Source organism: Phalacrocorax carbo, chromosome 1 (genome assembly GCF_963921805.1).
Source record: "Phalacrocorax carbo chromosome 1, bPhaCar2.1, whole genome shotgun sequence".
NCBI classification, from domain to species: domain Eukaryota; kingdom Metazoa; phylum Chordata; class Aves; order Suliformes; family Phalacrocoracidae; genus Phalacrocorax; species Phalacrocorax carbo.
In genome coordinates, this window is record NC_087513.1 from 209,460,623 (window position 1) to 209,487,950 (window position 27,328).

At 38.6% G+C, this 27,328-nt stretch overlaps 1 protein-coding gene across 2 annotated transcripts in view; it reads right to left on the reverse strand.

The window, feature by feature from the left end:
* TMEM135 (transmembrane protein 135) overlaps positions 1-27,328 on the reverse strand; it is a 188,239-nt gene that overhangs the window by 23,457 nt on the left and 137,454 nt on the right. For both annotated transcript variants that reach the window (XM_064441402.1, XM_064441400.1), the window contains one exon: positions 196-237. In XM_064441402.1, coding sequence (XP_064297472.1) covers positions 196-237 — 42 coding nt within the window. The remainder of the gene's footprint in view (positions 1-195; positions 238-27,328) is intronic.

The window sequence follows — 27,328 nt, forward strand, 5'->3', positions numbered from 1 at the left end:
GCCCCAAATATGAGAAGACTCCTCTGTGCCAGCATATTATGCCTTCTTCAAAATATGCTGTATACCCCAAAAGTTGGAGTTTTACAACAGGATGATTTTTCTTAAGAAAACTCTTTTCATACAATGCAGCTGCCACTGTGCATGTTGCCCCAAAATCTTCACTTTAATCTATGTACTGACAGAAACTTTACTTACTTTAGTGCAGAATACGTAAACCCTTTCAAGCCATCTTTGCACCTGAAACATAAAAACAACAGTTTTTGTTATAACGGGCTGCTTGTAGTACACAGGTTAAATATTACATAGAAGGGCTGTGGATGAACACCAGCTTCTCGTTAACAGAAAACGGCACATCTGTAACAACTCTTTGGCTATCCCCAACTTCACAGTTGTCACCACGGCCTTGGGACATCTCAGAAAGAAAGGGTACAGCACACAAATGCCAGTGCTGCTCTTTTATCCAAAACAAGAGCAGAAAATTTTTTTAAAGGACGGTGACAGAATCACTGGGGTGACAATGGAAGATTTCATGTGTCAAAGAATTGTTACTTTATGGAAGAAAGTAATGATGAGTTTTATGAAACATAGATGTTACTGTAAGGAGAGAAAGAAGGGTTGGACTCAATAAAAACCCCACACTCTCACAAAGAGCTGCAGGGAATAGTTATTCTGACTCTAAGACACACTGTTCCGCTTCACACATTGCTGATCTCTGCAGCTTGTTACTTTATGAAAATTGTTAATCTGGAAGTCCCAGTTTTTTAATTACATAGCAGTTGTTCTGATTCTGAGCTTGCTTATATATGCATCCTTCCTTACAGACTACAGGGTTCTTTGTGTGAACAATGATCGCAGTAAAGACTGTAATTCGTTGTGAAACTTTTAGGTTATCAACTTTTTCTGCCCAGGGAATGAAAAAAGGAGGTGAAGCTTGCAGCTGCCACAGATTCTTCCTCGAAGACTTCTCAGAGCACCAGTGTCATGTTGGTAGCAAAGCAAAGAGCAGATACTTGGGTTTTTTTCCCCTTTTTATAGGACTGCATGGGGAATACATAATGGTAAAAATGCATTCCCGACACAATACATAAAGCACAAACTAGTAACTTATCAACACTACCACTTCAAGAACACATCCACCCTAAGCGAAGACAGGACGGAAGTTGCAAAAGCTTCATAAGCAGGAGTGGATGAACATAATCCTTTGCTTCTGCCTGCAAAAAACGAGACGCCCCTGGCAAGTCTGTGCCCAAACCTTCCCAACAGCATGTGACACCACCTCCCAGAAGACATCATGCACGGTCAACAGAGAGATGGATTGAAACCATTGGTGAGTGATGGACTGAAGCAAATGAAATCAGCTTGGCCCGGAGATCACAGCGGATCACTGGCAGAACTACAAACAGAGCCCAAATGCACGGAGTTTACATACACCGGCTCTGTCCACAGAACCACGGTCCTGTATCATGAGTTTGATTTTAAACCTCCAACTGACTGCGTGTTAATCGTCCTTTGAGTTAAGGGCATTGAACACATTATGCCTGCAAGCTGCCAGCTAAAGACAGGGCCATAGCTTCTACTTTTCTTTCCCAGTAAATTAAAATTATACACAAACTGAAACGTAAACACGTGTATAAGTGTTTCTAAAACAATAGTGAAACAGAAAAGTAGTTACAGCATGAGCATAATGGTTTTGCCTTAATTGCTCCAACACAAGTGCACTTTGAGTTGCAAGTGTTCAATTATTCCTTTATTGTACCACAAGATGTCCCTACCCAACTAGTGCTCAGACTGACCCGACCTGACTGATGCCATCCTACAACTCATTTGCTTCAAACTCTCCTCAAAGAAATTGTCAGTCGAAATCAGAAAACATCTGAATCACTGAAGGAAAAAACACTCCCACACTCTCCTCACTACCCCAGGAAACATGAAAAAGATTTCTAATGCCTATTCTAATTACTTGATTAAAAATAATTCTATGCAATAAGTACTAGGTGTATTAGAATTTTATTAGCAAGTCTTATTTTTCTTATTTTATTAGTTATTCTATATAGTTATAGAGCTACAGCTATGAATCCCCCTGCAAAATGCACTGAAGTTAAATACATAGTTCAATATGGAAGTAATGATACGATTCTGTTTTTCCCCATTAACTTCCTAATTCTTTTAATTATAACAGTATAAAAGTGCAATTTAAGTTTTTAAATAGAACTTAATTCATGCTGCTTGCTGTCTAAAATGTCTTGCGTAAAGTCATTATGCAAAACTAATGGGTATGTGGAAATATTGCTTATTAAGGGGGTTCAAAAAAAGTAGTCCCAGAGAAACAGTACTTTCGATCAAGAGTAATTTGCACTGTAACTTCCCCTTCTCTCGCATGGAAATTTTGCTCTTGCAAATGAAGCAGCAACCAACAACAAAACTGGAAACCTAATTTTTGGCTTTACATGATGAAGGCTTCAGAATACTCATCTAGAGATTGAAATCACCTTATTTATTCACTTACTAGGAACACAACACTGGCAGCAACAAAAAAAAACCCTCCACGCTGACTCCAGAGACACTTCTTTTTGGGGCAACAACAAAAACCCATGCAGGGACAGCGTGGAGACATCACAAAATCAGCAACCGGCCTTGCCGGTGACTGCTGAGGCCCAACCCTGGCTGCACATGGCCCCTTTCGTGAGCACCTGGCTGCTAATAACTGAGCTAAGACTAACGATTTGCTTCATCCAGCCACTAATTGGAAATAATAATGCCACCGCTAATTGGTAATAATAACTTTTACTCAATGCTTCATTGCTCAAGGGGTGAATAAGTCTGCACTCTGCTGCTGACCCCCGCGAGCCATTCAAGCTGCAAATGAGCACAGTAAAATGCATTACATGTGCCTGGCGTTGCAGATACCCCTGAGACGGGAAAAACCTCAATAGTGTATTATAAGCTTATTTTTAGGGTATTATTTAACCTGGAAGGTCTGAGACAACATGACTGTTAGAGGCACTTGGCGTAGCTCACTGCCGCTACCATTCTCACCACCCTGAGCATCCCAGGGACCGAATCCCAAGCTGCAGGAGGGTGGCACTATTTTTTGCCCAGCGAGCCATGATTTAAAGGGTGCATAATCTGGTTACATTTTCCCATCAGAGGGGAATTTGTTCCTGGTACAAAGCCAGCGGCACCAGCGACTCCTACAGCTGTCCCTGTTGGGCACTGTGTACCTGACCAGAGAGCAGAAATGCTCTGCTCCACTCCAGCTCGGTTTTGGCGAGAGCCATGGTTGAGGCCAGAGGAGCAGAAGAATCAAGGAGTCATAGCAATAAATTTGGGTTCTCCAAATTCCCCTGCTGGGACAATTTTGGCACATGAGCAAATAGGGTCGATTTTAATCGTGCATATTTATAACATAAATTTAACTTACGGCCACACACATTTATTTTTTCATAAAGAAAACAGCAGAAGTGGAACAGAGCCAAGGCTTGATACTAACTACCAGCAAGACACGAACTAACTCTATTTATGTTTGTGTATGTAAAGAGGTGCTGTACATGAGTTTACTCTACTCTGCCTCCAGCCTGTGGGAAGAAGTTCTCACACTGAACTGTAAGCCTGGATGCCAGCAATTATGTTTTGGATTTTTTTTATTAGTATGTCTTGTCATAACTCTTCTAAAGATTTTCTCTGTGACCAATTGATATACCCGGCACAAGAAGCCTTCTGAGGAAACAAGTCACTTTTCATCCACGGAACTGGTAAGCAGAAAGCAGCTCACAGCAACATATGCCATGTTTAACAACATCCCCGTATTGCTTATGGTATCCTTCAGGGTAAGAGTAAATTAGAAACTCCTATATGCAGAGCTCTCATTATGGCCATGTGGGAAGGAAACCCTGCGAGCACAGGACATGGCGTGGGCATATTACTGCAGCGCATCTGCCCATAAAGATTGGCTGGGGGACAACATTTCTGAGTTAAGGTGTCTTGTTTTATGGAGGAGGGAGGACCATAGCGATTCAATGTGACTGTGTCTGAACACGCCAGCTCCATCCCTTGCTATTAGGAATTAAAGGCTATCTACACTCCTTTGTGAGCTGTGCTGAACTCTAGAGGATAATCCATTTTCTGTTTTAAGCTACTTAGAGAGGTTACTATACCTTCCTCCTGGTTTTTTTTTTTCATTCCCCACCTTCTCCCCAGTGTTAACAGTCAACAGCAGCAGCTGTCATTTTTCTGAGGTGTCTTCTGTATCTATTTCTCGTCTTCCTTTTCCATCTCCCCTTTTGCTCTTTCTTTCTGCAAGTCAAACTCCTGTATTTCCCTCCATCTTTCCTCTAAATGTTGTTCTCAAAAGCTCGTTTCTTTTTCTTAACAAAAACAAATAAATTTCCCTCAGTACCTCTCCATACCTCCTCATGGTCTGACACTTTCCACCGTGTTATAATCAAGTGGGTTGTGAATACAAGATTGAAAGTACAGAATAAGCACCATTGAAGAACAGGATTATGAAGAAATTCAAGACTCAGGAACACATGCTTAATCAGTCTGAATCAGAGAAATGGAAGAATTTGTTCAAGCTCAGTTCTAAGTTGGTTTGAGACCATTTATGTGGTGACTGTACCATAAAATCACATTTTGGAAATATTAGTTTTCCAAAAGGCTCTGGGAACCAAGAACGATTCCAAACCAGTGAGATCTTGCTCACTAATGTAACTTATGTAGAAAAAAAGTTACTTTAAAATGAAGTATTTTAGATCTCTGGATATAAAATTAGAGCTAAGTCTGATAACAGAAAGGAAACTGAAACCAAGGGGTGTTCAGTAATGTGTACCACTAGTATCTTTCTCAGTGGAAGAACACATAATTTTAAGTGAGAAATATGATTTCTAAAAATTATGATCGGACATCCACAAATTCTATTGTGACTTTTCATTACCTAGTTGTGGTAAACTTTCCAACTACCTGAACAGTATCTAGATCCTTCTCAGTGGCCAAAGAAGAATGTGATTATTGTGCTAATCCTAATGCCTAAATCCATTGAGCTGTGTGTGGTTTATGATGAGGCTGCAGAAAGGCATTTTGGTCCTCATTTAGATAAATCTGTGGGAAACTGGATCCTAAAAATCTTTGTAGATATGGTTATACAAGAGCCTTCTGACTTCAGGAACTACTCATGACTTTCACACCAGCTTAAAAGAATACTCTGTTTATATATTTTTCATATCAGAAATAAAGTGTATCAAATCTAAAATTGCAGCACCCTCCTTGGAAGCAGAGAGGCATTTAGATGCAATTCCTTTGGATCAAAACCACTACTTGCAGCTGAGTAGCATCTAAACACAAAGGAGCTTCCTTTGTAGACCTACAGCTACACGCAGCAGAGGACATCGAAACACAGGAAGTTCCTTCACAGATGGCTAGGTTGCTATAACATGGTAGATTCAACAAGATATTTTTGCTGTTTCTTTTGTAATTATGGCCATTTCAACTAATCACCTTTACTTGTATCTTATTGAAGACACTAAAACTTGCATATCTCTCAAAGATAACCCAAAAAGAATATCCATATTGCTAACTAAGTTATGGTCCCCTGTATAGACATGCATTTTTGTCCATACATCCCGACAGAAGCTTATCTCAGAGAACCTGAACAATCATCATATCAAGGCACCTGGAAATGCAGAGAGCAAAAATAATCTGTTCTATGCACTGGCTGCTCTTAACTTTAAGATGTCCCCCAATATCAAAACTAAACCCTTCCCCAGTGCTATGTCTCTACATCCCAACTTCTCCCAGATGATGCGGGAGCATCATGTCACCACCGCACTCGGAGCTGCCTCCTCTAAGATCAACAGGATCATGAGGCACAACTTGTGACTGGTGCGGAGGACATCCAGAGGTGAATTTAAGGGAAAAAAGGATTTGCACCTGTATTCTCTTGCCTCTGAATTTCCCCTTTTCTGGATTAAACATTTATTTTCTTTCCATCTTTACTCACAGGTCTTACCTATTCAACCGAGGACTATGAAAAAAATTATAAAGAGGAATTATAACAAAAAAAATCTAATCTTGTACCGAGGGACAACATGTAGCTTTCAGATGACATGTCAGAAATCAGATTAAAAATAACTGAAGTCAGAAGAGTTGTAGCAGAAACTCTTATAAAAATTATACTTCAAACTATTAAACGTGCAATGCAGCTGGGATCAAAATGCACTGAAAAGTCTCATTGCTTCCGTTTCCAAATGAGATTGATAAGTTTAACTTCTGTGTGTTTAAATAAAAAGTGAAAGAATGTATCTAATGACATTTCTTTCAGCTGTGCCTGAAGTATAAAATGATCTTTTCTGTTACATGCAGTGACTGTAAAACTATATTTTAATATAAAGCAAATGAACAAAAGAGCGAGCGAGTATGGGCAACATTCAAGGAGAAGAGTCAAAGAAGCACAGTAGAGGATGTACATTATTCTTTCCAGACCTAAATTGAATGCATCATTTACAATACTTGGAAAGAAAGGGTGAATGTAGATGACAATGTAGCCAACAGTGAACTATGGTCCTATTAAGCTTTCATGTGAATCCACAGAGTTATATTTTTTAATAAAAATTCTGCCATTCTGGCAAGGATGTGACACTGCAATTGAAAAGAGAGTTGTTCATACTGAAGTTAAATTACAATACTATAATCAGAGTTGTAAACCAAAGCTGTTATCAATCAACACATCTGATTGCTAATCAAGTTTTGTGTGTTATTGCCAAATATGAAATCAGATTTCTAGTGAAGTTAATTTTCCTGCTACTTACAACGCTCTCACTTCTTCAGAGATTAGTGCTTCCTGAAATGTGCATTTTTGAGTAAATGGAATTTCTCTCAAAAGATCTTGACAGGAAAGAAAAAATTTTTTATTACTTTAGCTGGATACAGTCTTCCGATGTCTTTGTGAAGCAACAATGCTGTGCTGTGGACTCCGGAGCAGCAACTGAGGCACTCAGATGGCCACGATCCCTTCTCAAAACCTTTCATCAAAGCCCCTGCCCCACACAGCTAATAGAAGAAGCCAAAATCAATTAAAAGAGCTGACTAAACAATGAAGTTAAGGATTTATCTGTTTAGTTCAACTTGTTTGTTGAATTTTGGAAAGCTATGTCATTTTTCTACTACCCAATTTTAACCTTTTTCTTACAAGTGTTTTATCAAAAAATGGTAACCTTCTGCTACAGCAAAGCCCAAACACTCTCTCCAAGTCAGGCGCAGAACAAAAATAGCAAATGGTGAAAAAACCCTAAAGGCATGAAAATGGGAAGTCAAATTGCCCCTAGGGGCATTAGGATACACAGACATGTACCTTGACGCCCCCACAAAACCACACCCACTGCCGTGGGCGAGGTTGTGCTGATGCTGTTTCATTGTTAGAACAATGAGAACTGTCCGTCACCAAAGGGACGCGCTGTTTTGAGACGGAAAAGCAAATGATCTTAAATTCATACTGGGTTTGGCTCAGGTTAAATAATGGTGGCATCTGCAGCAATTCTGTCACACTGAGACCTGTGCTAAATTTATCTACTGCAAAATTCTCCTCTAGCTTTTTTCTACTGGCTGTCTGCAATTGAAAAAAAAGAAAAAAAAAAGGAAAAAAAAAGAAGTTAAGCTTGTTGGAGCTGTTTTCTGTCAATACGCTTCATGCTATTTGCAGGTCATTCAAAATTTCAGTGAGCTAAACCTCTCTTATAGAGATTGACTGATTAACTCAAGTATTCAAGAGAAATGGATACAATCTTTGCTTTCCCCAAACGATGCCATAATTGGATTTGAGCAAAATGTTTGGCTGTTTGCCTTGTTTTAATTTGGGAAAATGTGATTATGAGGAGATGATCCATTTATATTTTTATATTATATTACCTGTACTTCTGACATTCAATAAAAGTGACATATATAATCAGAATAATCTTATAATGAAATGAAAAGCTATAAAAAGATTTTAAAGAAATTCTGACTATGCACAGGCCATTGCCAAGTTAGGTTACAGAGTGAAGGGGATACATGCCTTTTAGATCAGTGAGATGTTATTTGTAATAACCTGAAGGGAGATTTTCACTCTGTTACTCAAAAATGTTATTCAATGTCTATAATGCAGAACACTGGAGAAATCACCAAGGCTGTTACCACCAGTTATTAAGCCATAAGCATTAGGACAGCATCAGTTTTTTGCTAACTCAAGCTAAATGACCGTGTCGCAAAATTTGTTGAAACATAAACTTTTATTTCTGGCTATATAATATTTCTTTGTGATGACTGCACCATGCAGAGTTAGTTACCTTGGTCCTTTCTTATTCTAATAATCACATAAATGTGGCTTCTGAACAACACTGTAATGCTTCCAATTTTGATTTTTTTTTTTTTTTACAACAGAAAACTTTTAAAAAATTCCATGTGAAGAACGCATGTGATCTCCCAGGTATAACAACCCCCCAAAAAAAACTATGAAGAAAAAGCCTTTCAAATTATGTAACATGAAATACTTTCTGCAACTAACTAATTTAACTTAGTGAAAGAACATGGGACTTGTTGAAAATAACCTTCCAAAAATTATTGCTGGGAAGTTAACCACTGTTGAGATCATTGTTTAGGACATCAATAAAACCTCCCATAATTATTCTGCTCTGCAAATATACAAGTGGCATTTACGGCTACCATGCAGAGACGGCATTAAAGTGCTGCCAATTCCTATTACTACAGTGGGAGTGCCACCATGCCTGGTCTCTGTCAGAGTGTCCCAGATCTTGGGTTGACCAGGTTTCATGAAATTACCAACTTTCTTCATGGTTTTTTCACAGGGTAACTTCTAACGTCTCCGAGATGCAAAGTATGAACAAGTGAATTGAACAGAATCAAGGAAATCAGAAACCATAGTCCAATGCATATGTGTCGGCATCTCACAATGTTTTTCTAAGTAAAGAACTTCTGGGGAAGGCATTGCTGTGGGTTTTTTTGAGGTTGGGGCGTTTTTTTTCTAACCTTGAGACTGGAAACACTGCCCAAAACTTCCATTACATTTCATCCATACAGAGAGCTCTGGACACTTGCTACCTCATGTATAGGAGAAAGAAAAAGCCTCAGAATTAAGATTAATCAAAGAAGTATCAGCCTCACTTTCCCAGCTGGGCAAGTAAGGTATATCACAGGGGGATTATTATGAGCATTTATTGTACTTCTCTTGCAGTGAACAGAAATTAAACCAGATGGCTGAGAGAACATATCCACTTCAAAACCACAATATAATGTGCCTATACCACCGAAAAATAACATTAGAAAACTTCTGCTACTTTTCTAACCCAGTCTATATATACAAATTATATTTTGTTGTTCTTCAGTGCCATGTGTATGTAATTACATGGTTCCCCATTTATAGAATGTTTCATCAAAATATGCATCTACATACAACTGATGTGCCTCTTCCTAAAACGTGATTAATCAAGTATTTAACGTCTACTGATCAGGTTACAGCACAGCGGTGACATTGCCAGTGATGTGTGATACCGGGAATGGGGTTTTAGACTTCAAACTGTACCTTGTTTCTCCTCCATCCAATTTATTGTAGCAAAGAAGAAAGTTTTAAATGCTAAATTCTCCTCAAGAATTCACAAGACGACCCCAGGAAACACAACAGACAAGTTTTGGGCTGTATGAATCTGGGTGTAAGTAACTCCCATATATATCAATATCCATAAAAATGATGCAATTCTACTCCCTATCCTTCCAGGAGTTATCCAGAAGTATAATGATATGCTATCCTGATGCAACTTCGGGAGCTAGAAGCAATCCCACTTTAGCGTGAATAAGATGATGTAAGTGGAGAAAGAAAATGGTGCTGTGTTCAGAGCCTCTGTTTGCCTCTGAAAAAAAAATTATAGGGAATGACAAACATTTAAAATAGCTTACAAATTAGATGAAGATGAGTATCATTATCCCTAGTTTGGTTTGTGGGATCATAAAGAACCATTAGCTCCTCTCACCATTTCTCACCTATTTTAAACTTCTATTACCTTCAGCTAGCTGAGATAGGAAACACGTGACACTACACTAGGAAGCCAGAACTTACACATTTAAAAAATGTAAACTTATTTAGAAAGGTAAAAAGTGACACTGACAAAACAGAAACAAGCCATCCAGAAATACTGGCTAACATGACCTAAATGTAGACATGCCAAAACCTCTAAGGTAGAGCCAAAGCTTGTTCTAGGACTACAAGTCAAAGTCTGAATCCAAATCGTTGGCACATGCAAACATACCACCAAAGTCTCACAGAAATGATGTCAGAAAATCTGATGACTTCACTAACTTTTAGTCAGAAAACCTCTAATTTTCAACAGCTTCTACGCTCTATCAAGCACAGCCATCATCAAACTCTGCACCTTTGTAGTTGCTAGTGCACCAGCAACAGGGAACAAAAAATACATGCAAGCTCCCGAGTTGTATATACAATTAATAACATAAATATGATAATATTTTCTTTTCCTTCCAAACTTTTCCTTGATTTCTTGCAATGTATTAAGTACGGGATCAGTTTCTATGGGAAGTTATTACTAGCAAAGACAGGGATCTTCTCTTCATCATTATCAAGGAAGGCTGTCAGGTGTCCTACAAGAGTATTGCACTGGGGTGTCTTGCTACCAAACACATCCTTACTCCAATCCCCCTGAACCAGTCCTTTTGAAGGCAACTCTTCTGAAGGTACATTCACATGACCAAAGCACCCTCACATGGAGCTACGTACCAAATTAGCTCAGAACACGAGCTGAAGCACTCCTGTCTTTGTCACTGTCTCAATATACCCAGGTGAGTTGGTCCTACCAAGAAAAGCCATAATTAAGCTGATCCTGGAAACGGGGCCAGCACTGCATGGCACTGCTGTGTCACGAAAACGTAACAGGTCAATGGAAATGAACTTATGTGTCTCCATCGAAGATCCACCTCACACAAAATTAACATGCCGTTGGAAAAAATCACATAAAAGTTGGTCTTTTATAATAGATAAGGCCTAACTGTTGCTATTTTGGGAAAAAAAATATCCTATTCACCCTTAAATTCAGGATAAGCACAGGTAAACAGCATAACTAATAGCACACTTGTGATGTGTTCACATCTGCTTTTGTCAACTAAATATGTAGCATAATCTTCATCTTCCTGGCAGCAACTTATCTCATTTCTAGAGAAGGACAGTTATGGACTGGTGATGAGACACCAATGTGACTGCAGTAGTGAAAAAGCTAACATAACCAGACAGTTTACTAAAAATAACTGTCTAAAGAAAAAGTTAAACAATAAGTATCATACTGTCTGGGAAAGAAGGAATTAGACAAAACTGCAATTCAACCGGCTTCCCAAGGAGGAAGGTGCCCACTGTGAGAAACCACCATACATAAACAGACGTTGTAAGCACCTGGAAGACAATCACGAGGACACGTCTAACAATCAACACACACTTATAAAAAAGAAAATCCCAACAAAACCCTTTTAACACTGGGTAACATTTTGTGACTGTGACTGGAGATGAAAAGCAGCATGTGTCATACACTATTGACTTGATTCAGGCTTCGGACCCTGAAGCACGTGACATTTTCTTTTAAAAACAATCAGGGAAGCATAATCTAATGGAAGATATCTAGAATGAATAAAAAACTTGGTAGACAAGAGCCGTGATGGAGCAGTTATCAACGGCTTCCTGGCAAACTGGAAGGACGCACTAAGTGATACCCCACAAGGACCTCTCCTGGATGTCTGCTACTCAATAATTTCAGTAGTGAGAGAAGTGACAGAGCAAAAAGTGTATGCCTGTTATATCTGCAAGTAATACCAAGCAGAAAAGGGCTACAAGTGGAAGAGAAAGGCTCAGAAAAAATAGGCTGCTATTCATCGATTGCATTACAGGTATGTAGAAACAATCAGCTACACAAATACAGGATAAGAACCATGGAGGGTCAAAAAGCAAAACGTGCTCTGGGATGTAGAAGAACAGCTACCACCTGCAAAACATTGAATTAATTCTCTTGCTTTAGCACATTTATCAGCTTTATCAGCTGAAATAAATTGTCTTATGCATCACACTTCAAGGTGGACTTATTTCAGGGAAACCAGAATAGAGCAATGAGAATTATTTGTATGGAAAGTCTGAAATAACTGGGGTTGTTCAGTCTAAAGAAGATGTGAGAATGGTAGAGGGAGACAAGGAAAGAAGCAGCTGGGAGGGTGTGATAAGTGTTTGCTACTTATGTTCGCTACAAAGTGAAGGGAATAATCTGTTTTCTTCAGTGTTTGTGGTGGACAGAACAAGTAACAGACCAAAGTTGCATCAAGATATACTCAGATTAGACACTCAAAAATTCTTGTGATAAAAATGGCTAAGAATAGAAATAGATTGTTTAGGGGTGTCACGGACTCTCCATTACTGGAAATTTTAAAAGAACAATGTAGTCAGGTATTTGACATGAATGGAGTAAGTGATGCTTCCTTAAGGGACAGGCAAAATTAAACCACCTCTTATGATATCGTTACATCCTTTTATTCTATACTAACAGACAGAAAAGTTTAGATGATGCTTAACTTGCATGTTCTCAAATATCCAAAGTTTAAACCAACTACAGAACCTTACTGGGCGGGGAGGAGGAAAAGTGGAGATCCTCCAGAGCTGTTCTGAAGGTTTCTTTGCCCTAATATCAGAAGAGTATCAGTTCAGTGAATGAGGACCCTCACTCTGAAGGCACTGTTCTACCCTTGGTTCCTCCTGCTGAGAAAAGCCTCAAAGAAATACTAAATAACAGCAAGAAAATAAGATTTTAACTTTGAATTCACCTGCTTCTTGTTAGAATTTTCTTTCATTTCTAATGTTGAAGTCACAATTGTAAACAATTGTCCTCCTAAAATAAAATCGTGTTGTCCTCACACACTTTGTTGTCCCTGAAAACACGAAGCCAAATAAAAATGGTGTGGCAAACAAACCTTCACGTGGCTGCAATCCCAGCAGGCCTGGGAACAGAAGGTGTGGGAGTGTTTGTTATCCAAACGTAAAGGTCAGTTTTGGAGCTTAACTTCATGACAAAAAGTATAGGTGTTGCCCAGTGCCTCTCAGTTGTGGGCCAACAGAAGAGGCACAGCAGGTAAGTCAGTCCATATGGCCACGGTACACACCTGGAGAGGTGACACAAGAGCTTTAGTTGTGAAACACAACTGAGGGACATCCGTTGGAGGGCCAGAAAACACACCTGCCGCTACTTCTGTTTGATAAAAATGTTCAGCCCGTAGGAATTAACTGTTCTACTTGCTTGTGCCAGGCTTTCCAAAATCAACATTTAATAAGAAATGATGTCAACCGTGACTGACAGAGCAAGGACTCTGAGCCTGAAGATGTGGGCTGTGCTTGTATCATCCAGGCTAAGCAGGTACCCTTTTTCTCCTTTTGCTGCGAGTTTTCTTGTACAGAGCGCTTCAGGAGGATTTTATGTCCCTATCTTGCTTTTGAGATGCAAGATCCCTTTATAAGGCTTTAGTAAAAATAAACAAAGAAATATCAGGAATTTTCAGTGATATATCGCTTTAGCTCTATTAAAGACAACAAGATGTAGCAAATTAAAGAAAGAGTGTAACGTGCAAAGGCACACTGGACCTGCTAATACTACACATTTTAGCAGGAAAGGAAGAAAAATCTGTGGACAAAGTATTTGCACCATGACCTCTTCCTTCAGCGCTGACAGCTTTCTAGTGAAAAAGTTCAGTTTATAATAATATCGAGGACATTTGGATTGTTTTCTTCAGGGGATTACATTTCTCCATCTATCTCTCCCCAAGCCAAAACATGTCTTTTTTCTAACTGCACCTGATGCTGACTCACTGACTGCTCTGGATGCTGCAAAGCCATGAAAGCAGATTAGACAAGGCTGCTTAATTTTTAATTTGCAGTAATTAGTTGGAGACTAATCCAAGTTCTAGTGGCATGTTCTTGGCAGTTTTTTACCGCTTTAATATACTCATCAATGTTATGTAAACAATATTACAAACTTCATATAGCAGATGGCAATTCTTGGACCTATACCACTTCAAGTGTTTATAATAAAGTTACAAAATGTACCTCAGGCAGAAGCCAACTGTGGAAAAAACTATTATGGTTTCAAAATTTCACTTGTAATCCAGCAAATAACTACAGCAAAAGCTTTACATTAGGATGACAACCACTGGTCAACAAAATTACGGTTAAGTTGGGCAAGTTATTATTAAGTATGTGAACCAGGCAGTATGTGCCGTCTGCATGATCATTCAGCCTACCGATTACCGACTGAAGGTTAGTTTTAGCCATTACTTTCCACTGGCTACTGGCATACAAGTTTGTCTAGGAATAGTATTATACATGTTTCACCCGAGTGATACTAACAGTTGAAGGTAAAAAAAAAAAATATTCATAGAAGTGGAAGAAATTAAAGGGTTATGAAATTACGTAACTGTATGAATGCGCAGATTCATGGTAAATTTTAAATATATACTCACAGAAGACAAGTTTTTAAATAACTAAAAATAAATTGCTCTTTGAGAAGCTTTAGGAAACCCATGGCACTTGTTAAAAGAGACGATTAGAACTGTAATCAACCAAGAGCTGACGTTTTCAAAAAAAAATGTGAAGAAGCCATGTTTTGAAATGATGTGTTTCAGTCTACAATACTGAGAATAAGGAACGGATTCATGGCAAGGATTAGGATGCTACAAATCATGTGGAACATATGAATAGGAGTCTGTTTCCATGTATCAATAGGGGTTTAATTTCTGAATGAGAAGCTTAAGCAAGGGCACATTCTTTCGTAAAACATCCCACGGGTTTCCTAGAATACGGAGACTTGGTAACATCCTCAGTTCTAACTTTACTCAGTAGGTTCTTATGAATCTGCTGTCGACATTTCATTTAATGCTAAAAACAGTCAAAGATTGGAACTGATTTTCGAGAAAGATAATAAAGAAATAAAGCACATGATAGGTTAAAAAATTAAATTCTCTCATTCTGCAATGAAATGTTTATCAAGAAGACCTGGTTGTAACTTCTCGAAGTTTGCCACTCTGGCTGCTATCTGAAACCAAGATTTCCCAGGGAAAAAAAAGTAATCCTCAAACAGCTGGAAACCATCCTACAGATACAAAATAAATCACTTGCAAGTGAATTCTGCACTCAAAAGCCCTAATCAGTTCTCTATACAAGCAACAAAACAAACAAAACCCAGAAGGAACATTAACATCCCTGGTAACTGGTGTCTACTAATTGCAGAGCATCAGGAGAGCTTCAATAGGAAAACAGAGACTGAATAGGATTGTCTGATAAATCTACTACTCTCAAACACTCCACACAGTATTCTTGACCCTGTAGGTCACAACCTTTTGCTCCCGAGTCACTCATGCAAAGGGAGATAAAGAGGTCTAGCCCATTCTATTAAATCCTTGTAATTATTTGTTACAGTTTTAAGTCATCTACCATTATATACACAGTAGTTTGGTGAATTACGTACGCCCTCTTGAAATGAAAATACCATAGACAAAATGGATGCAATTTAAAAACCTTTAAGGTAGCCCAAAACTTTGTAAGCTTAATTACTTTTATATTTAGCTGGTATGAATTCTGTGTAGTAGACAAATTAGATACAACAGACTCCAATTATGCTTAAACCAAACCAATGTGAGTTATTTCACAGTGGAAGGACATTAGAAATTTATCCAAAGCTTACATCTTCAACAAACATGGGAAAAACACACACTGACCACAACTGGGTATGAAACCCAGGGTACCATCAGAGAGCAGCATAGTCATAAATAAGTTGTCAGATGGTCAGTTTCACATCACTAACAGATTGCTGTCAAATATAATATTTCTTTTATGGTGTAATTTGGACTAAATCTGCCAAATGCACTGTATAAAAATGATTACTTCACCTTATGAATCACTTTTCATCAACACACTTTTAAATACAGCTGTGAAACTTTTGTTCTAGAGAAAAACAACTTTACATTGTTGATTTATCTGTGATAAAGGGTGGAGTCCAAGGATTTGGGATGTTTTCTTTTTTGTGTTCATGTACTTGTTCAGAATTTTAAGCATAATTATTTCCTTTATAAATATATTTCAAAATACATAGCTATTTGCATTGTTATCTTGCAAAACAGCATTACATGGCAATCAGTGATGAATGCGCTTCATGATGTGCTGGCAAAAAATTGACCCGTGGAATGCAGACAGTTGAGTCTGGGGGGAAAAAGTCCCACCTCCAGTCCAGAAGACCAGCGCTCTGGATTTCACAGGGAGTACTTTTTAGCTGTATTTCTAATCCTACTACTAATGGTGAGTTCTAAACCCCCTATAGACATGTGCTCTTCAAGGGCCCTGTCTTGCAGCACAGGCACAAGTATCTCAACTGACAGTTTGAAAGGACTGACTCACGCCGAATGCTACTAGAGTATTTCATTAATTCTTTCCTCATTTTCAGATTCATGCTCCATCCCTGTGCCCAGAAGAAAATACGCGTAAGGAAGTTTAGCATATGAGGATCACTGGGAAGTTCACTACAAGCACTCTGCACCATGAATAGCTTCAGTGCTTTCTGAGCCGTTTCAGAAAAAGTTTCCATGGGCGGGTTTCCACGTTTATAATGTGGACACAATTGCACTATTTAGAAGATCTTCTCTGGAAGGCAATCCTCCGAAGTTTTATGTATTCCTATTCTCAGAGCAAATATTCCAGGGTTAAGAGGCTTCCTGACACAGGCAAGCAATGCTTATGCTCACTAACCCTTTAAGTACAATGCTGACAAAGCAGAACATGCCTTGCAGCTTCAGAATATTTGTGTGGTCAAGTCACAGAGGCTCCCCAGAGCCCTCCTCCGCATTTTGATTTGGTCGTACGCATTTTAGCTCTCTCTTGATCAAACTGTATCAGTTTCTTTTATCTAGAATATGCCCCAGACCCTCCTATGCCTTGCCAATGAGTAACACGGGTTGCAGAACGCCTTTCCTCACGTGGAAGGCTCATCAAGATGCAAGGGGCTCTGTAATGTCGGTGTCAAAGACGGCGACTGAGTAACCCCGCACCTCTGCATTAAACTCACTGGCTGGCCAGGATGGGTTTCCACGTGTTAAGAAACTGCGAGAAGTGTGCGTACGCACTCCGGAGTCGCTGGTGTTTTGTACAGTGAAGCTGTAGAGACAGACGATAGAGAAAAGGCACCTTTTATCTTCTCTCAGAACTATGCTGCGCTCCTGGAGGATTCCAGTTCTCCCACTGGACATTAGCGTTGCCCAGCCTGGTTTTTGAGGTTTGTACACAAGGTTTTTCTATTGTCCTGTCAATATGGAATTTGCACGGTTGCAAACAGTAACTTAACTTTGAAATTGATACTAAAATGATGCTCCAAATTTATTTAAATTAAGGATTAAGAATATTAATTAACTTTTTGCTCTGATACTTCAAAATATGTCAAAAGTTCTGATACCAGACATTTCCATGCAAAATACCATTATTTATTCATGCAATGATCAAAATCTGAACTCACTTTGTGAGTTCAATATATGATACCTCCCACCACTAACCATATCCACAGAATTTTTTTCTTACATTTAAATAAATCTGAATTATTTTTTTTTTTAAAATCACACCTCATCACAGAAAACAGCAAAGAGGAGGGCTCTGTGTTTTTCCTGCCCTGGATTCTGCTTCTATAGACTTCTTTCATAGCCCCTGATTAGAAACAGGGTTTAAGAGGTGAAGATGACCTTAGGTGTGGTTTCAATATTGGGTTGAATTTCAACCAGAAAAATAATTTTTTATTCATCAATGACATAAAAAATAGTATAGCATTTTCTGTGTGTTATTGATTGAACTTTTTTTATAAGAGGTTTTGTCAGTTCTTGAATTCACTTGCCATCCTGAGTCAGCTGGATGTTTTCATGTCCTGTACAACTTACAGTTTGAGCATCTGCATACAGATAGTATTTTATTGCTATTTACCTAACTTGCCAGCACATCATCGCGCATCACGGTTAACTTCTCCTCTCCCTTCAAGTTTTTTTAAATTTTTCCTCTTTTTCTATTAATATTTTAAAAAACGAAAGCGATATGGAGAAGGGTGCACATACACAGTTATGCCTTTTTAGAGACAGGAAAAAACCCAAGACTTTTAAATGCCATTTATTATTGACCACACAAATTTTAAGGCATTTTCATCATCTACATTCAACTTCTCTAGCTATGGATAAACAACAGCAGAACAGCAAAGTTGTTTAAAAACGGGTTAAGTAAGGGTTTTTTCATTAATAGCTAAACCAACAAGTTCTTCCAGGAGCAAACAAATGCACTGAGCCTGATTTCCTCACAATTTGCAGAGCGCACGTATTCCACAAGCGTAGCACCCTTGAGTGCTCTCTGGGGTCTACAAAGGATCACCCAGCAGCCTGCAGTCATCAGTGTATCTCTCTTGTCTACACAGCTGCTGAGTTTCATGGAAAAAAGCAGAATTTTCTGTACCTTTGGGACCTTTATGCTTTTGCAAATATAACCAGAACTGGCTCTCGGGTTCAAAGGCTCCTAGGAAGGAGGCTGGCAGAAACGCAAGACAGTGCTGTCACAAACATCCTTCCCCCTTTGGAAACCAGGCGAAACACGGCTGCGAGGTCGGGATTGCCCTTGACAAATACACACGAGGTTTTGCAGTTATCTCCCCCAACAGAAATTATGTCTGTTAAAAGGCTAATGTGAAAAAGATACACTTAAGAAAAACAAACTCTCCCTGAAGCTTATCTTTTCACATCTCATTGTCTGTTTCTGTGGGAAGTTTCTATTAACATATGTTCACAACGTGATTTTCAGAAGTTGCATATTAAATTCAATCCATTATATTTTGAAATGGAGACTCTCATAAATAATTTTTACCTCCTTTTTTCCCTCAAACTGCCTCACTCCATAGGCATAAAGCAGCTTAATTTTAAATCCACAGTGAATTTGAAAAACACACTATTTGTTGCTTAAAAAGTCATTAAATGAGCAGTTTTCAAACTTACATGAGACATTTTTCTAAATAGATAGAGCACTACAGTGATCTGTCTTAAGAAGGTGCCTCCTCTTTTGCAAAACATTCAAGAAAAAACTACAAAATGATATAAAGCGACACAACACTGCCATAGTTTGCTTCCCGCCAATTTCCTATACCAATGCTCTAAATGAGTACGGTAATTTGAGCTGTAAGTACCTTACCAAAACCCCCCTGCACCATAACACATCTATGCAAAACACTCTGGATTTGTATATAAATTACATCATAAACTACACATAATCTATACTGTAAATTACTCCTCAGTCCTTACCCTTCTCAGTTCCTAGTGTTAGTTGAAAAATTAAAACATTACACCAGCTTGCTCATTGATGTCTATAGGTATAAATTAATATTTATCTGTATGTAGACAGAATTATTTACTTCATGGAAAAATTTACTTATTTATCTAAGGTGGGTCCCAATGAAATTTCAGAAACTATAACAGAATGGAAAATCTGCTGTTTGATGCCATTTCTTGTTTGTAGTGTTTGGAAATGCTTTTTATCAAGGTAAGATCAGCAGAGCGAAAGCACGTTACTTACGGCAGCATAAACCACGCAGACACGGCACGAAAGCAGACATGATAATGAACATTTTCCATTTGCAGGTAAGTGCAGAATAAAATGGAATCTAGGTGAAGCAGTGAAGCACTAAGATTTGGGATATCTGAATTTTCCTCATCTTTAAATGAGGTTCTCAACATGAAAGAAACTTACCCTTTTTTCCTGCTGATGCTTTTTAAAACGGAGCTTTTATCAATGGAGCATATATGGGGGTTCACTCTACCATCTGATATGTCACGCCAGAAAGGTGTGGAGCTTTCCTGAACTTTGCCAAATTCCTTCATGAATCACAATCACCCATGATACATACGTATATATGTACACACACACGCACCTTTTATTTGTCTTGTCCTCTAGGAGAAGTACCTCTCCTCAGTGGTAAAATTTCTGTGAGATGCCATGCCCATACCGTGGTAACAGAGAGACATGACTGGAAAGACATTGTGTTGCAGGATCACGCCCATTTTTCTGCTTGAGTGACTAAGTGCAATTATCCCAGGAGTAAGTAAATCTAATTCTCGGCAAGGAACGCTACATTTCTGATAAGCAAATCTTCTGCTGTGACCTTGTCGCAGATACTCATCAGGCTTACTCGCTGTGAAGCCTGTTGCTGAGAAAGATACCAAAAGAAAGGCAAATGAAAATGAAGGTTTTCCTTTTCTGACCACGTGGCAGTCCAAGACTTTCAAGTTTCACTGAATCTATTTAGTTTTAAGAGACGGAAAGCACAACTCCAGATCTGGGTGGTCTGCGTAGTGTCCAGGAATATATGAATTGGCTCACCTTCAAAATAATATTTTTCTGATTTCTTTTCCTCAACTAATACATTATATCCACTTTTGCAATAAAATCACAGGGTATTGTCTGCAATACTGTTCCTCTGCGGATACTGCTGGGTGTATCACCGATTTCCACATGTCTCTTCAATTCAAAATAGTGGGATCACTTCACTAAAACTACTACAACTGGATGTGCAGATAAAAAGTTGGAAGGCGCTGGTTTTACACAATTTTATAAACAGATTAAACCCCTAATTTTAATCATGCCTTAAGGAAAAAATTCAGTTCTCCCTCTGTAAAATTAGCTACGTGCAAGGTGTAGATCACATTTTTTAGCCAGAACTCTGCTGAAGCCAGGAGAAATCTGACAAGACAGAAAAGAGCTGTAAAACTGAGTCCTGCCCTAAATTGCTGAAGAAATCAATGTATCAAGCTCCTACCTTCTGTAAGATGTTTTCTGTGACAAAATCAGGTTTTCAATAATATGAACATCTCTATAGTGCTTCAAACATCTTCACAGCACCCCAAGCCTAGTCAACGCTTCATAAATTCTCAACTGTAATATAAAACTAACATTCATTCGGATCCAATCTTGGTAAGTCATACTACACCTCTGATTATGTATATCGTAAATGTATTGATTAGTTTGGATTTTTATTTTATATTTCCTGATTCCCAATTATAAACAATTTTTCACAGGAAACAATTGTTAAGTACTAGTAAGTATTAAGAGAATATTTTATTCTCCTGCATTACTGATATGAATATGAATTATTTCAAGACTAAATGCGCTAAATAAAGTTAATTTTCTGAGACCAAAATCCACAGCATGTCAATTTTACCCTTGTGTAAGCATCCATATTAAACCATTAAAACACCATGCCATCCGACACACATTGGCCAAACATTTTATTTAAAGAAACACTGTCATAGTCACTTGGTTTGAGATAAAAAAAAAAAAGCAGAGGAATGGGGAGAGAATTAATCTAAAACATGACTTCTGCAAGTCTGGCATCAACACATATATTACTTGTGCCGCATCTTTCCACCATCACATATTCATTAACAGGTTATCTTACCCAAAAGTTTCTAAGCAGCTTTGAAACCTTCAATTTGCATGAACCAGAACACTACTTGCTAATACATGAGATCTGTAACAACACACATCCAGCAGTAGTACCGCTAGATATCCATCAAAACACATCATTGCCAGAGACCACAGGAGGAAATGTGCTGTCGCGAGTGGGACTCCAGTCGAGCCTACCAGATGACTCTCTGGATGCCATGACCTAACCTCAGATCATCACCACTGATAACACTCATTTCTTCAATAATGAAGAACTTCCCAACCATGAAAGCAACAGGGTAGCCCAGCAGGAAGACTTCTACACAGCTTCCTCTATTTCTTCAACCTAAACCAGCCAGGTTTTTAAGCACGTTACTAATGTTTTCTCCTAATTCCTTCCAAAAGGGAAAGGGAAAGTCCTTCTCTTCCACCCCCCAATATAGGATTCAGAAGCCACACACCGTGGGCTACCCAGCAACCTGCTCCCTGTCACGTTCTAAGAAGTGCTACCTCAAACTGAAGATCCCTCGCAGTTTTTCAAAAGGAGAGGGTCACTCACACGCCTCCTTCTAAACTCATGTCCATCCATCCATCGATTAATTTACATATTATGGGGCCCCACTGCAGGCAGACTTGGCCAAAGACTGTTCTTATTTCTTGTAGCCACAGCAGACCTATGGGGTTTGGTTTGCACCTTCACGAGACATGCTACTCCCAGTAAGCGCAGTATTCTGTCGTTCTGAGGTCACTACTTCAGCACCTTCCTCCAAGGAACGAGGCAACTGTTTGTTAATTATCAGAACTGAAAGACATAAGGACCTTATTCAACAAAACAGTAGCCTGACACATGTTCTCCCCCCAAGTACATCTTACATCAGGTTCCTACTCTTCCAGGACCCTGCACAGGCTCCTGGGGAGGGCACAAGGGGTACAGCAGACCCGCGGTGCAGACCAGGCTCTGGCTGGTCTGGGCACTCCTGGCTACGCAGTCCCATTCTGCGAGCATGGAGCAAGTGCCCACAAGCAGTGGCCTCCCTGTGCCAAGCCCAACCCAGAAGACCACTGCTCTGTTACAGATTTTTCTAAAAGTACCTTCTAGCACTGAGACTTTAAGTCCATCAAGGAATGAGACCTCCTGTAGGGGAGGAAGATGGAGGTGGAGGGAGGTTAGTCACCCATGATTTGTACTCAGCTGCCAGGTCTCCAGCTGGGTTAAGCATTGCGTGACAGACTTGATATCCTGATCAAGTCCTTGATTTACGTTTTGGCATGCTTCACCAGCACTTCTCAGCAGGACTAGATGAATCATTGATCTGTTCCAGTACAATAATTTCTATGTATGTTCATAACCTTGGAAGAATCTATATAAAATTTGAAGACGCATTTAGATCGCACAGTGCTCTGCTGGATGATTTTCAGTCTTTAAACACTGAATTTTATTCAAGTTGTGCGGTTACATTAGTGCTGTGTGTGTTTGCATATTTAAAACACAACTAGTTTTTTTTTTTAAAAAAAATCATCTCTAGGTCTTAATTTAGGTCTTAATTTAAACTTTTTGTGAGATAAATAGTTCATAGGTTAGTTGTATCAGACAACGTTACTCTTAAAAACCCTTGACCTCAGAAAAGCTTGATTTAATTGCTGAATAAAATAAATGTAGCAAGAGAGTCTAGCTAGCCCCTGAGCATTTTTGCTGAATTCTGCCTCAGCCAAACTCATGCGGGTCAGATGCAAACAGAAAGAGAACTCCTATACAAATGGAAGTAACTACAGCTGCCAATGCTCAGAGAGCTCGAATAACTCTCTACCATTGCACAGTCAGGAGCTCACCGACATCACTTTTTAAAACAAAGGAAAAAATGTAAAAAAAATTATAACGAGCTAAAGAAATTTCCTGTTATTCTGCACAAGAGAAAACCCCCATCCCATGTCCTTCACATATGGCTGAGACCATCAGCATTTGCAGGCTCAGGACTAACTAAATATCTCCTTAATGAGCTTTACAGACAGTTTTCTGAAGCTGTGACTTGCAAAGCCTCCAGAGCACCAGGAGCTCCAGGCTCCCGCCAGCCCTCAGCGGGTCCCTGACCTCGCCTTGGCAGGCGGGTGCTGCAAGGCTGAGGATCGGAGCTCTGCTTCCCACCTGCCCCTCGCCAGCTCTGGAAAGACTGAGTTTACAGCCCTGCTTTCCCTTTGCGTTTCTTCAAATGAAATTTTAGGCTCAATTTGATCCTTACAGCTCCATTTCACGTCTAACGTACCATGTTGAGCAACTCTGGCCATTAATATAAAAAAGGGGACAATTATCTGGTTATAGAAAATATTTTACACAATGCAAACACAGCTTTTTCCTGTATACATCTGAGAATGCCTGAGCTTTTATAGGATGTTATTTAAGAAATATTCATTATACAATTATGTAAAGGAAACCCTGAGTATTTTGCACTGAGTCTTGCTCAAGCTGGGGGACATTGGCACATTTGCTATCAACTATCAGCTCTTACTTGAGAGTGAAAGTTAGGCAATTTCTGTATGTTTGTAAGATATACATACCAGAAAACATTTTGGATTATATTAGATTAAAAAACTAATTACCGAGTGTTACTTTTAATACAGCAGGTAAAATAGCTCAGGTAATATTCCACTTAAAATAGTTTATAGAAACAATAAATCTAGAAAGTTTTTATCTGTTATTCCAACGAATTACAGCAAAAACTACTTTAACTGAAAAGAAAATTAAAATAGTTCTTATGCTTCCTCCCTTGTCCTTTCTTCATTGTTAGCATAATCAATATCAGAAGTAAAAAGTTCTTAAAAAGTCAGGAAATATCACTGTAGAGCTACAACACCCAGTATTCAAAATTCACTATTAATTCTTAAAAACCCTAGATGAATCTTAAGTGACAGCGCCTTCTGAAGTACCAACAATGCAATTTATTAGACTTTCCTTTCTTTCATCTGTCTTTATCTTTTATGCTGCAAACCTTATACAGTGTGAAATAAAACACATGGAAATTGCTATTTAAAAAAGGGCATTTGAGTGCACATTTTTAAATAACAGTACTTGACAACTCTTAGGTGCAGAAGAGATTTCTGGAAAACCTTTGTCGATATAAATGTGCAGATAAGCTCTATCTGTCTTCTACCTGCTGTGATAAGAAGCAAAACAAGGTATCTGTGCAAAATTAGGTCTGACATAAGACAAAAAAAAATACAAAGCACAGGAGAAGGGATGCCAAGCAGAACAGGGAAGGCATTGGGTTGCTGAGATGAACGCCAAGTACGCCAGGTAATCTTTTCCAGTTAAGTGAAGAAGAAAAAAAAAAAAAAAAAGCATTATCAAGCAGATGGCTACCGAAGAGTCATCCTCCAAAAGCTCACTCTGCTCAGGGTAGAGTAAGAGGTATGACCAAATACCACGCTGAGGTTACGAGCGGTCTATTGAAACACAGTATGAGGAGGAGAACCCGCACAAGCGAAAAATGACCCTTCACTCTATGCATCTTCAAGCCGTTTAAGACCTGAATCAACTTCATCCATATATTATCAAGTAGCTTCTGAAATGCTAAAGAGGGCTGGGGTTCAGGTTTTTTTCTTTTTCATAATTTCTTGCTTTTGTAAATAGAATAAAATGACAGAAAAAGCACAAGTGTGGCAGACTACCTGATTTGTTGAAAGAAAACCTCCAGGACTGATTTAAGGGGAAGAATAGGATAATTTGAGCAGAACTGAGGTTTAAACTTTTCCAGTTTCCTGACAAGAAAAGCCCCTCTAAATAGATGGGCTGGGTCTACAATTTTAGCTGCGTCTAAAATTTAACTTTTCTAAGGGATGGGAACAAATCCAATCACTTTTTTGCCTTGTTTTATCTACTATCCTTAAAACTTTAAAGAAAAAACTTGAGAGACAATTCCTGAAAGAAGCTTTTCCAATTATTTCTACATTCTTGTTTCAAGCATTTTATTAATTTGGTTTTTCCTCAAGTGTTATAAGCAGTGATCTGTTTATTCAGTTCTTCATGCAGCAACAGAGAAAGAAAAGGGATTCTAGAATGGGAAATGACTAAATGACACTATGCAGTTAGCCTGCACTTAGAAATGCTGGCCCACTTGAGTAGTCCTCCTGAGCTCACAATTAACACACAACCTCAGAGAGAATCAAAATTACAATTCCAGTTATATCACATGTCATACAGGACAATCACATAAAATTACATAAGGTAGGAACAGAAGAAATGTCGTATAGTCTATTCTCCATCAAAAACAAGGACTGTAGCTCTGCCATTCATGCCTGGTCTTCCATGACGGACGATGGAATGATGGAATCTCCATATCCCTGAACAAACTGTTCCACCGTTTAGCCCATCTTAATATCAGAAAATTTCTCCAATACAATTATATCCAACCTGTTTAAATTTTAGTCTATTATTTCTTTTATTTTTCACCCAAGAGAAAATTCATTATTTGTTTCCTCATGAGAGAGGCATTGCATACAGCAGAAGACTATTATCAGCCTAGACTTTTTCTAGACTAAACAAAACATTTCAAGTAATTTCAAGTTCCTCAAAGAATATGGTCTCTAAATGTCTGATCATTCTCATTCTGGACTGGGCTCTGCATAATCTGTCCATGTATAGACTGAGTTTCGTTACTCCAACTGACATTACCGACACCTAGGAGAGAACGGTAACGTCACGTGCCTTGCATACGTACTCTTATTTATATACCCAATTACCACTGCTTTTTTCCACATCCCAAAATTATGACTCATGTTCAGGTTGTAATCTAACTCCTAGGCCCTGCTATGAAGAGTTGTCACCTAGGAAAAGGTTCCAAATTCTCCATCTGCACAGTTAATTCTTTCTTCCAAAGTGCAGAACCTTTCATTTGTCATTACCAAATTGCATCCTGTATTTTGGGAATATTTCTCCAATTTGCCAAACTGTTTTGAATTACATACTAAATCTATGGATAAAACCAGACGTCTTGGGCGATAAGACTGGTTGGATCTAGTTATTCAACAACTGTATTAATGATCAGGATGATGAGTTACAGTTGATATTAAATCTGTGGATGAAACCAATTATCCCTGGACGATACTTCCTCTCTGACACTAAACTCAGTACTCAGGTTTTTCTGCCAGCTTTAAGTAGTAGGTTTTTTTTCTACAGTGTACATTAAGGCCTTGCTTATGGGAGTGTCACATGAGAGTCTGTCTAAAGACTTACTGAAGATATGTGATATCCTCTATTACTTCTGAATCAACAAAGCCTCTTATCTTCACAGAAGGAAGCCAGATTGACTTGACACAATTAATTCTTGACCAATAACTATGCACGTTGTTATTCAACTCCTTGGTTCTTGTAAGTGACTTCAAAAGAATGTATTTGAGGAACCATCCCAGAATTTTTGACATTTGCATGATCCTGGGCCAAACACTAATATTTCATTGAAAAAAAACCTAAATATGCCTTCATTCAAATTTATATAGAAAAAAAATCTCACAGTACCCTGACATAGCAGAGAATTACTGCTTCAAATACCTAAGGGTATTCTTCCTACTTCAAAAAGTATAAATTTTAACCTAAAATGCATTAATTCCTACCTTTTAGAGCAAAATTTCAACTATGAATATGACTGTTTAAACTTCATGTTTCTTTAGGTTCTTCCTCACTATTTACTTATGCAATCCTCTTATTCGCACCATAGGTGAAATTCAAGTTTCTTAAAAATCCATTGAAAAATTGCCATTGAATTTTTGAACCACAGTTTCACCTCATGATTAGACCCATGGTTTGATATTCATGTTAGT